Raw genomic sequence first — 13096 nt, forward strand, 5'->3', positions numbered from 1 at the left:
TGATATTAGCAAACTTTCAGAATTTGTGGAGAACAAAGGCAAGGGCATCTGGGAGAGATAGAAGCACCAGGGAACATATGAAGGCACTTGGAGGCATGTCTACAAGTAGGTACTTGACATAGCTGAATATGGGGCTGATGGGAAGAACTGAGTTAGCTTCAGCCAAGATCAACTGCTTGGGTGCAGATGTGGAGATTTAGATGGAGTCAGGACTTCTCAGGGTGGGAGCAAGAAGCATTGTGGGACCGACAGATACTGAGAAGGTGCTGGAATCAATGGGCTGGAAATTCTGATTGGTCTGAAAAATTCTGCACAGTGGTGCTGCCAAGTCAGTGAGGTGGAAAGGTACCACCAGGTGTGGTCCGAAAATGGAATGCTTACATCTGAGCTTTGGCATAGAGAACAATTACTTCCCCATCTTCCCCTCCCCCATGGAGAGCAAAGCATAAATCAGGTGTTAGTCATATGGCAGAGAAACGGAGCATGCCAAAGTCAACAAAACATAGCAGGTATTCTGGAGACTCAGTGGGTATGTGAGGTCACTAGGGTGATGGGAAAGGATGTGAGCCTGATGGTGAGGGAGGAGGATGAGTAAGAGTCTAGTAGGTGGCTTCACCAAGGAGGAGTGGCAGCTGGTACTGTCTGATAGAAGTCACTTCAGTGGAGATAGTGATGCTGGGGAGAAATGGAGGGGAAGTGGCTGGCCAGCGGTAGGTAACAGCAGGGAACACTAACAAAAGTAAACTGTACATTCTTAAAGGTGCCCAGTATCTATGGGTTACCAGGCCTACCAGTGGAGGACCTCAAAGCCTTCCCCTCACGTTGCTTCTTTCCAGAAGCATCTGTCTGCACCAAACCACCCACCAGCCATTCTCCCTCTGGCCTCCACCTCATTGGGGAGCAAAAGCTTTCCCAAATGTACCGATACTAGCTGCTGCTTTCAAAGGAACCCTGCTGATCTGTGCAAACCATCCTTCCTGTCCTTTGCAAGGCTTTGTACAGTGCTGAAGCACCACCCTGGCAATCTCTTGGACTTCTGTTAAGTAGGTGATGGCTTAGTCTTGCTGTCTCGTTTTTGCTCACTGTTCTAGGACATGGATTGGGGCAGCTTCAGCACTGAGCAAAGTCAAGTCAGCTCAGAATGCAGGAATGGAGCCAGGCTGGCTCCCTTGCAAGGTCATCAGACACACCAAGGGCGATTACTGGACAGAGTGGTTCCAACCTCTTGGCACATACACACTCCTCAAGGTTGGGAGTGGAGATAGCTGTGAATTCTCAGGACAATGACTAAGATGGAGTGACCAGGGGACTGTCAATCAATTCGATTCCCCCATGCAGAGACCAGTGATCCAGATTAGAGGATACAGTGCTAGGTAGTTTGGGTCTTTGGAAGACAGACCTTCAGGGTCTATGTGTGATGTGGATCAGATGGCACAGAGAGGCACACAGAAGCCTGAGGCTTTAATGACTCCCACATTGCACAGCTGGAGCATTTAGAACAAGTTGGAAGTGGTGGGAAATAAAATCTAAAATGAAATTAGACTACCTCTCCCTCCAAGGCTTAGATTTCAGAGTCAGAAATGTGAGGGGTGTGGATCTGTGAGTATGGTCTCTAACGTTATTTACTACTTACTAGGTGCCTTTTACCCCTGAGCACCAAGTGAAAAATAACACAGACCTAGCAGAAATGCATGAACTGTGGACCAATAGCTGAGGATCCCCCATGGTACTGGACTAGGCCCTCTGGATAGGTGAAGACAGTTGTTTAGCTTGAACTGTCTAAGGGGCCCCCAGGCAGGCAGTGGGATTGGGACCCATCCCTGGTGTGTGAGCTGGCTTTTTGGACACTAGTGCCTATGGTGGGACTCTTTGTGCAGCCTTGGTGCAGGGAGGAGGGGCTTGGACCTGCCCCAACTGAATGTACTAGGCTCTGCTGACTCCCCATGGGAGACCTTGCCTTGGAGGAGATGGGGATGGGGGGGAGAAGGCTGGGGAACAGGAGGAGGGATAAGAGGGGAATCTGTGGTTGGTATGTGAAATGAATAGAAAATCTCTTAATAATAACAACAACAATAAAAAGAAAAATAACACAGACCATTATCTGGTGAATGGAGGAAGGGACAGGGCTGAAATTATCATGATGTCAGAGAGACTAGAAATGTCAAAAGCTGTTTTAATTTAATTGATCAACCAGTGGGGAAAGCTACAAAGATGATCCCAAGCATGACATCCCTGCAGCCTGGGATGCTAGAAGGTAGGACACTAGTGTTACCTGTTAGTGACATAGTCAACAAGATGCTGCTTGAACGTGAGGCTCCACTTCTTTATTGTGTTCAACAGAGATGCCTTGAAGGGTCGCACATCAACCTGCATCCAGCTGTCAAACACCTTGCTGGGCTCTAGGCTCACCACCTCTTCATAGAGCTTTTCATAGGAGTCTATCTGAACTTTAAAGTGATGGAGGAGGGGTGGGTTCTCTGGGATACCATCTTCTGCATGGGCTTCTATCTCCTCAGGTGTGAGGACATGCCCATAAAGCAGAAACTGACCAAGAATCTCCTTCCTGTCCTCCACGTACAGGTAAGAGTACTGGCTGAAGGTATTCCGATAGCCACAGCAGAGGGTCATCATACTCTGCACCCTCTCCATGACTGTGCTCCGTAGGCTGGCTAAGTCAGTCAAGTCCTCCAGGTCCCCCTGGGGGAGTGAGATAACAGCAGGGAGGTTAGACCAGTGCTTAGTGAGATCTTCCAGATGTGGAGGAAGGCAGATGCTTGCAGGTGCAGTACCTGATAGTGAGGAGAGCCAATGTGTGGAGACAGCTGGGGTACCAGAGATGGTATTGCAAAAATGCTGCTGAGGAGACTCTCAACAATGTCATATAAGCCCCCCTTCACTCCAGAGTCCAGAGATGGGTGGAAAACTAGTTCTGGAGGGACAAGGCTGAGCTGTGCTTCAAATATTGGGGTGATTCCAGCCTTACACTCTGGAAAATAAAGCGACAGAATGATGGTGAGTGGGGCACCATTTCCTAAATCGTGGACTCAAGAATTTCTTTAGAATGCAGGCAACTGACAATGTAAATTTTGCCTGGCAATAGGAGAGGGCAGCCCTGGAGTAGTGTGTCTCCACAGGGGACGGCTGACATTCTGAATAAGCCCGGTTCTTGTGTGGGGCTGGCTCTCTTGGGTACCACAGGACATTTACTTTCCTTGTCCTTGAAGAGCACACTCCAGTGACTGACCAACCCAAGCTAGTTTCCTTCTACATTCTCAGCTGCCTCTTAGGGTGATGCTGTTTCTGAAGAAGAGTCTGAGTAGTCAACCACACAGTCCCACCATTATCCATTTCATGAGTGGGGTATGCCTGCCCACAGTCACGCAGAAAAGAACATCAAAAAGTCACAACCCTAAATTTTCTGTTCTTTTTTTTATAAACATGGGGATCACTTTAATTCTGCAGTCTTGCAGTGATAAAAATTTTAAAAACAGCATAAATAATTTACAGATTCCTGATTACTTGCTAGATGAAGTTGCCTTGTTAGATTTAAGTCAAAATATAACATGAAGCACTGTGTTCCATATACTTAAAGTTTTACCGGTAACCACTGAAAATTGTGCATCTTTTGAGAGTAGAAAATAAGTGGGAGAGTGCTGTGCGATGGATAGTGTGGGCCAAAGAGTCTCTTGACTGAACCACTGCCCTTTTATTTCCTAGCAAAAGAGCTCAAACTGGGTGTGTAACCAAATTCCTCAGCTCTACATGGAGTTATGTGTAACAATGTGATTCCCACTAGGGGAAGATGGGAAGGGACCCCAGAGTTCAGGCGATCCTTTCCTACACATTCCTTCTTCCTTCTCACAGACTATAGCTTGGATGTGACATGACTCTCTCAACCATGGAATAAGTCCAAGCCCTAGAGAATGGAAGAGCTATAGAATAAGAGTAACCTGCCACAAACCAGCCATTCTCATGGACTACTACTTGGGGAGGGGTGGGCTTCTTTATCGCTCACATCACATTGTGGATGGAGCTTTAGTCACCGTAGCTTGGCTATTCACTTTAACTAAAAACTACAAGGTCCTCAAAGATCCCCTGTAAGACTAAGATTTTACTTGAAAACCACAGAGATTTTACCAGAAAACCACAGAGATAGAATAATGAGCATGGACTGTGGGACACAGGAGGGTCTTAACAAGTGCATTGAACCTAAGGGAGAGAAGTTTGCCAAGAGTCTCGCAGGCTTGATGTCTGGGAAGAGCCAGGATAACAGCAGCAGCAGCAACACAAACAGCAACCCAATCCCATGGAATTCATCTTTAAGTAGGGTGGGCATCACTTGCCTGAAATGCTTGGCACTAGAAGGACTTCAGGACTAGCAGCATAGTCTGCTCATGGGGGACACTCTTATTCCAAGTCTCAAATGGTATGAAATCCAAAACTTTTCGAGCTTGGTTAGTAGCTCAGAACCGTTTGGATTTCAGAGTTTTCAGTCAGGGTACTCAAGGTGCTGTCACGGTGCATTGCACATTACTGTAAAACATCACGTCAGTAGAAAAAGCTGTGTGTGGTTTATTTACAGCACTTACTAGATTTGAGAGAATATTTGAAAGCGACTGGACTTTTCACCACACAGGCTAACATAAGAACACAATCCCTACCTTGAATAAAATGCAGACATTATTATGATGGGAGGAAAAGTGCCCCACTTCCTCAATGGAGGTATAAGCCAGTCCTTCAGCAGGTAAGCTCTACCAGGGGATTTGTGGTGTGGTAGGTAGCATGTAATCCGTTATTTATGCAAATGTGAGCAGTTATGACAAAAAAGCCAAGAAAAGCCATAGAGATAAATAGGCCTGACCCAACTCAGGGAGCCAAAAATGGACCCAACAAGAAAAATCTAGTGTCTTTATCTATAAAAACATGGTTTTGTTTTGTTTTGTTTTGTTTTGTTTTTTGGAGATAGGGTCCTTCTATGTAGCCCAGTAGGTCTGGAATTCCCTATGTAGCCCCTGATGGCCTCAATGTGTATTTCTCCTGCCTCTGCTTCCTAGATGCTAGGATTACAGGTGTGCACCAGCATATCTGGGCTTACATTTTACCTATAATGCCTCAGTGGTAAAGCCCATGTGCTGTTACAAAATAGTCACCACTCAAAGAATTTGGAAGGACCGTATTTTGAATAAAAGGTGTTCCTCTGTTTTCTGGTCTTCATGAAGGGATTATTGAGTTGGTAATCTTGGAGAAACACTGCCAGCTACTCTCCATCCTTTCGTTTCCAATCTTGTCTTCCATCAGAGGGCAAGCTGCACACCAGGCCATTCCATATCAACAGTCAGATAGCAACTAGGCAAGGGTAGAGTCACTAACCTGAGATGCCATCTGTGGGCACTGTCCCCAAAGTGGCTGTGACATCATCTTAGGTCTAGGCAATGGTTGAGTGGGAGGCTGCCCAAACTTCCAACATCAGAAGTCTGTCTCGTCCAATAAGGAGAGAACATTCATGTTGGTAGCTAAGGGCTAGATCTTATGTTTCAGCATCCATGTTCCATACCCCAGGCTCTAGAAACTAACCTCCCAAAGTGCATTGCCATACTTCTTTAATTTGGGGCAGCCCTGCTCCCTACAGGCAGAGACCACACTTTACATCTCAGCCTATCCAGCTACCAACAGCATGGAGTTGGTTTTGCAGCTGTACTGGGCTGACCACTGCCCCCGTCTGCATCCTCAACGTGGGCCCCCTCTCTCACAGACTGGGTATCAGGATTCTTGTTGGCCAGCTGAAATTATCTCTGTACTTGGTTAGACCTGACATTAAGCACCCATCTCACTTTGATCCTCTGACTTCAAAATATTCCTTTGCTGGTGTACCTTGACTCACTCTTCAACACAACCTTTGCTAGGCAACCCAGAATCTACCAGATTGTGAAAGTCTAATTTTTAATCTTGAACTCTTCTGTCCTTTCAAACTCACCATTTACTAACCAAGCTGAGCTGTTATAAGTTTTTTGACTCTGTGCACCTTATCCCAGTTTGTCCACCCTAATTCAAAGCCTTTACCTATTTCTAATTGCTTCAGAGATGGCTTGTTACCTTCTTAACGTTTCTCTTCCTTCTGAGAGCTTTCTTCTCCCTTGCTTCTTGTCTCTTTTTCACACATAGTTCTGTTTTTTTTCCCCCACTTTGCCTGGTAACTTCAAACTCTCTGTGTTCCCCAAAGGTCACAGAGCTAGAACATGTGGAGTTTGAAGGTACAGGACTCCTCCCCCCCCCCCCATGTGCCCATAAGTCAATTGTGGAGGAAGCTGTCCTTAGTAGTCATTTCTTGTGGCTCCAGCTTCAGCCACTTCTCTCCTGGACCTTGAGTTTGATGGAAGACTCATTTTGATCTTGCTATGATCCTTATGATCTTACAGCCTGGTGTGTCATGTGACATTTAGAGTCACGATTGTTTTCCTTTTGCACCTCCCTTTGCTAGTTTATTCTGCATCACTCATAAAATGCCCCAGCACTTTGGCAAACCTCAACTATACTTCACTTTAATACAGCACTGGATGCTGCTGCTATCTGCCCAGTCATGGCCCATTGCCATCCGTTGGTAGTCACCAGTGTTTTCCAGTAGATATTTGAGAGAACACTCGATGGCCAGAAAGAATCCATCCAACAACATGGAATCAATGTAGTTAACGTAAGTCTTCCAGATGCCAGATGCTGGGTCTGCTGCAAACAGAACCAGGTTTTCCTACAAAATAAAGAAGAAAGGGTGTAAGCCATATTTAACAACACAGGAGAACCGGCACAATCATCACTAACAGGAATGCACACAAATAAAGCTCTCTGCAAAGAGTTTGCAGTTACATGTCCTCACAGTCTGTTCTGTCAGATGGGGAAAGCCACTGATTAAGAGGAACACAAATCAGTTCAATGAAGGAGATTGGGGTCTTGTCTGTCCCTGAAGATGGATGATAGGATCTGGCTCTATTCTCAGGAGGAATGTAGCACATGTATACTTTGCCAACTCCCACTGCTCATACTGCTGAGGGAGAGCATCAGAGGAGGAGGTAGGGTAGGCAGAAGGATGACTAGCATTCAGGGTTGCAAAGAATTTCCTGGATAATCCTTAGAAATGGGCTGTGCTCTATGGTTGGCATTTGATATTGATTAAAGGCCTTACATCATCACACTGAATAATTTAGAAAACAAACTATACAAGAAATCTCCTTCTCCCCCTGCCCTCTCTTCCCTCTCTTCTCTCTCTCTCCCTTCTCTTTTCTCAACCTAGGGTACCCTTAATATCACCATAGTAACAAGGTTTGGACATCAAGGAATGGAAACCTAAGTGTTCAATGATGCTCAGCACAGCCATCCATCTGCTTTTCATCATTTTCATTAAGACTTTACAGCCTCTTTCCAGGGAGCTGATGTTTTCAGAGAAGGCAGTAGGTAACCCTGGGAGGTGACTCTCTTAAATGGCTCACACTTATCCCTTTAGGAAACACTGCCACATTACAGATCCTGCTGGAGCTTAATGATTTCACAATCCTGCTTTTAAGTGACACGACTCTAAAATTTTTAAGATGCATTACCAACGCCTTTACATCCTAAGTAGATTTAAGGTTTTCTTAATGACTTTAAGCCTATCATTATGCAAATTGTAATGTGTGATGATATGCAGTGGCTTGCAGGTGTTAAGATGGATGTTTCTACACTAAGTAACGGTTAGGCTTATTTTATGTGACAAACTTCTGTTTCACACACACACACACACACACACACACACACACACACATGCACAAAAGTCAGGCTTAGAAAATAGAGTAGATTTTGGCTTAGACAAGACCATTGTAGTTGTAAAACAAACAATGAACAAGTAATCCAAGTATGTTTTGCACATACCTGAAATCCTAATTCTCAGTAGGCTGAGAGAGGAGGATCATGACTTCAAGGCTAGTCTGGATTAAATAGGGAGACCTCAAAAACAAAACAACTAAGGAAATAATAACAAAATAATAACAAAAATAAATTGAAACAACTAAGGAAAGCAAAATATCTTCTCAAATCTGGTAAAAAGAAGATCCAAAGATCTTGTAAACTCCAAGCAGGGTGAGAGCAATGAAGAGCCACTCAGGCACATCATAGCCAAATTGAAAAACTGAGAAAGAATTAAGCAGCCATCTATTAAAAGCAACTTGAAAAGAGGCAACAAAGATACAAACAGAGAAAACAAAGATACAATTAAGGCTTGCTTCTTATGGAACACAGTGTGGGCATGAAAGCCAAGCCACAACATATGAAATAAAACAAGACTGCACAGGGTTCTGTATGCAGTAAAATTGCCCTTCTAAAACCAGGTGAAGTCAAGACATGTTTTGCTTAAAGCTGAACTGATATGTCAACATGAGGTCTGAAGTCCAGGTCTAAGAGAAATGAGTGTAGATAGGTAGCTCAGATCTACAGAAAAGAATAAAAACATGACTATGCTGAGTGTGTGGGTAAAAAGAAAACTCTATCAATATTTTTAAATTACTTTTACAAAGAGGGTGGATAAATAATTTATAATTTAGTCATGAATGCATTTCCTTAATTTCTTTAAATTTGTATTTAGAAAATTTCATAAATGTGCATAATGTATTTTGAACACATCATTTCTCATTACTCTCTCTCATCCTTCTCCCATGCCTTTTTGATACCTTCTTCCCCTCAGTGAGTCTTCCTCCTCTTTTCATTTCTTCTTTCTTAAAATTTAATGAAAAAAGTCTAGCAGTATTAACATATGAATGATTGATTATGATACTATATTTACTATATTTAACACATTGATATAGCATAGATGTTATATAATGAGGGTATCTTAGTTTTGCCTTCTAGTACTGTAATAAATCCCCCCCCCAAAAAAAAAAAACTTAAGGGAGAAAGAAGTGTTTTTTAATCTCATAATTCCAGTCCATCATTGTGTGAAAGTCAAGGAGGCAGGTACTTAAAGTAGGAACAATACCCTCCCAGTCAAGTGGAGAGAATAATGAAACATGCCAGTATTCAACTTGCTCTCGCAGGCTTATATGGTCCAGGATCCAGGCTGTCAAACTTGAACCACTCATGTTCAGGGTGGGCTCAAACAACCCCTTGAACAAAATTCCTCACATGCTTGCTCAGAGGCCAACCTGAGATCTCTACCTAGGTGAATGTATATTGTGTCAAGTGGACCAGCCAAGCTAATCATCATAAGGGGGAAGGGTTGAGTAGGCCTGCACTTTCCAAGGTCTCTACTTCTCAGGGTGAAACTGAGTTGAAACCTCAATCAGCTCCTAGAAATGGAAGGCAATTGTGTAAAAGCTGGAACAGCAACTGAGCTGTCAATTGGATGCTGAAAATTGCATGTGAATCCACAAGGTCATGGACACAGAAAAGTATAGGGGTAGAAAGAAACAAAAGAAATAGGAACACAGCAGAAACAAAGACCATTATATCCATCTTGCACATAAACAATCCAAGGATTCTAATTAAAAGGTGGAATTGTTGCTGATAGGAACACATTTCTTGGACTGAGAACAGTTAAGAACACATAGAATTCTCATAGAAGACCCAAATTAGCTTCTCAGCATCCACGTCAGATGGCTTACATCCACTTGTAACTTCAGCATCTGAGGACCCCATTCTACCTCTAGACTCCATGGACACCTGCACTAACTGGTAAACATACCAACAGACATATACATACACACATAATTTTTAAAAAATCTAAGAAATTATAACTGCTTCTACTGTAACAAAAGGGAACATTTTTTAATATAGAGAAATCAATAGGTTGAAGGTAGAAGTGTGGGGAGATAGATAATGCTAAAATAATAGAAATAATGAATTGGGAAGGAAAAGTTACATTATTATCAGAAGAAGGCAGACTTCAAGATGAAGGAGTATTATTGGAAATCAAGAGGGATTTTCACAATGATGTTTCAGTCAGTCCCATCAGGGAGTTATGATAATTGTAAATTATAAGTGAGCTTGTGCCAACAGAGCTCCTACCCATGATGAAAAAATTGACAGGACTAAACGATTAAATAGACACATCTAAAATCACAGAGATTTTAATCGTCCACCTCCATCAATTGATAGAACAAATAGATCAACAAAGCCAGAAGGCATTCCAGAGCTCCTGACAGCACCATCACACCTCTAATTCAAAGAATGACACACCCAACAACAGAAGCACAGCCAGACTGTGGGCTGGGATGTAGAACAAGTCTCAGTTAACTCTGAGCATCTCTCTGACCACAGAGTGAAAGTAGACATCAATTCCATTAAGATATGCAGAGAAGCCCCGGGTATAAGGAGATCAGAAAACATACCCCTAAATGACCAATGGGATGTGAGGAAATTAGAAAACATACTCTGAAATGACCAATGGGTTAACAAAGTGGCCTCCAGCCTGAAGTGAATGGTGAGATGAGGCAGGTTAAGACTGTGGCATGGAACCAACATACTGCCAATGGGCTATCATCAAAAGTAGAAAGAGAGTCCTAATGTCAAGACCCCAAATTTATATCCTGGCAGTCTATTTAAAAAAGATAAATGAATACATCCTAAAATTACTAAATTTAGGACCAAACGATGCTAAAAAATAAAGTAAGAATGTTTATCTTTCAAACCAGAACCTTTGTAAAATGGTGATGTATTCCTGACATGAGTCAACCTGTCAATGTCCATGACTTTTTCAGTAGGGTTTGGGGCTGGTGGCCATTTATATCCCAATATTCACAGAGAAGCTTTAGTTGTTGATGCGGGGACATGAGGCTATCCTGGCCATACCACAGGACAAAAAGCCTTGCTGTATGAGCTGTGGCACTGTGAATTCTTTCTTCTTCTGATCAAAGACAGGGATGCCATGGCACTCTCTCATCTCTCAGAGCTCTTTAAAGATAGGTCGTAAGGATAATGCGGTAAAGCCACACCAGGCTGCATGGGCGGGGGTTGGCTGGTTAGCACAGTGGATGATTTAGGATTCTGCTTTGCCATCTCCTTCTAATTTGAGGGGTTAGGGACTTGAGTTAATTTTGACAGTGTTGATACTGACACATTGATTTTGGGCTCCTGTTATCTGTTAGCTCTAGTTATTTTACTGTTAAAGCTTTATTCTTGCCTGAAGAAGACATAGCATCTATTGATTATTCTAATGCACAGATTCCTTTTTAGCATTCAAATGCCCTTCTTGGTACTGTGTATAAGAAGTCGGTTGTTACCTGGACAAGAGTGTGAATCTTAAGGCCAGATTCCCTGATGAGGCTGTAATATTTTTCCATGCGATCCTGCTGATCATCCAGAGATAGGGGGCATTCTTTTTTCCCATCTTTCCTCTTAAATACTGGTGACACCCATGTTTTCATGATGTTCTGAATCTCCTCCACGTTGTCTTTTGTCTTCTGAACTCTTTGTTCCAGGTCACGAATGCTATTGGTTATTTGCATGACATAGTCCCAAATGCCTGCTCCCCAAAAGAAACGGAATTAACTGAAATGGCATATGGTGGTGGGAAAGCTGAAGGGCTGTGTGCTATGAATGATGGGAGTTTATGCCTGTAGGCTTTAGGAGACTTTTCTGGTTTTTCTGAAGTAATCTTTTCTTTTTCATGTTACTTCACTACCAGCAGAGTTCATTCCTTCCTGGTTGTATCAAAAAGCCAACCCTTCCCATAATTCTGATTTATACAGTAAGGCAAACAAGGAGGTACTTAGCTATCATGCACATAGGGGTTATCATAGTTGCTAGGGAATGCCAGAGGAATTTGATGATTGTATTTGGACTAATCACATTTTGATTATAGTAATTTGCAATGTGCTGTGTGTGGAAAAATGCTATTCCTTTTCATATATTGGGTAAAGTCCTAACATGTTTAATGGAATATTCTAAGAATTTCATGAGTTAACTATGATCTTCTTTTTGAACTATAAGTTTTCTGGGGACCTTAATTTTAATTGTCTTCCCTATTCTATAATTTTTTTACACTTCAGATTAAACTTTATGATGGATTTAAAAGTCATGGCCAATCTTATATGACTTGGGTTGTATATATTACTCCCCCGACAAATGTATCTGAAAAGAGGCTGAGTTTGTGTTTCTAACTCAAATCAGGTTATGGGTGGGTAGTAAAGGATTTTTTAAACTTCAATGGGTCCTCTCACATTCCTTTCTGAAGGTTGTTCTCTGTTACCTTCTGTTTTCCAGCTCAGTGTCTCCTCTGCAGCTCTCAGACGGAGATCAATATTTTGCAGTTCTTCCTCTACAAGTGGAAATTCCACCTCAAGCAGAGTTTTGATAACCTTGTTGTACCAATTTGCCATCATCTCCAAGTTGGCCACGAGCTGCCGATAGAATTCGCTAGAGGAGAACATGGTTGCTGCTGTCTCGGGAATACGTTTCACCTCAGTGGGCTCAAGATAGCTCATTTCTTTCAACACTGAAATCAGCTGAGGAAAGAGGCAAACACAAGTGGCATTTGCTTAGGGTCAGCAAGAAAGAAGCCATGTCCAGGAAGGACCCAAGAATCTCTGGGGCCTAAAGGCCTTGGGCCTCTTATTAACATCTGTTCCCATTACAACATCTGTTCCTGGCATACAACTTCAGGGAAGGAAGAGTAAATGTTTAGTAGAAAGAAGGTAACTTGGAGGGCAGCAAGATGACCAGAAGTGTAAAATGGAAGAGCAAGAAGAGGAGACACTGAGAAAGGAGCCACTGGTCACAGGGAGAGGCCTCTGCTTCCTGAGCTCAGGGTATGTGGCTACTGAGAAGAGGCCCTGCTGCCAGCCAGCCACATGGGGGTGGATTGCATGCTTGAATACCCCACAGGCATGCAGAGATTAAAATATAAACTTTGGTATTTCCGTCATGCATATAGCCACAGAGAAGCTACTCAGGTTGAGAGAAGCCCATGCCAAGGCTGTCACATGGACTCAGAGAGAATAGCCCAGAACTTCTGTTACCCTGATCTGACATTTCCTTGTATTCTAATACACTAGAAGGAGAGAAAAGCAGTTACCTAGGCCCACTGAACTTCTGTGAGCTCCTAGGTTTATTGGCAAATGCAAAAATGAAAAGCCCAGAA

At 43.0% G+C, this 13096-nt stretch overlaps 1 protein-coding gene across 1 annotated transcript in view; it reads right to left on the reverse strand.

The window, feature by feature from the left end:
- The window catches only part of Dnah9 (dynein axonemal heavy chain 9), a 349307-nt gene that overhangs the window by 280262 nt on the left and 55949 nt on the right, over nucleotides 1-13096 (reverse strand). Inside the window, exons 13-17 of the mRNA XM_036196748.1 lie at nucleotides 12206-12461; nucleotides 11238-11479; nucleotides 6607-6742; nucleotides 2790-2986; nucleotides 2273-2697 (exon numbers count right to left, since the gene is read on the reverse strand). Coding sequence (XP_036052641.1) covers nucleotides 2273-2697; nucleotides 2790-2986; nucleotides 6607-6742; nucleotides 11238-11479; nucleotides 12206-12461 — 1256 coding nt within the window. The remainder of the gene's footprint in view (nucleotides 1-2272; nucleotides 2698-2789; nucleotides 2987-6606; nucleotides 6743-11237; nucleotides 11480-12205; nucleotides 12462-13096) is intronic.

The sequence above is a fragment of the Onychomys torridus genome, chromosome 8 (genome assembly GCF_903995425.1).
Source record: "Onychomys torridus chromosome 8, mOncTor1.1, whole genome shotgun sequence".
Lineage (NCBI taxonomy): Eukaryota > Metazoa > Chordata > Mammalia > Rodentia > Cricetidae > Onychomys > Onychomys torridus.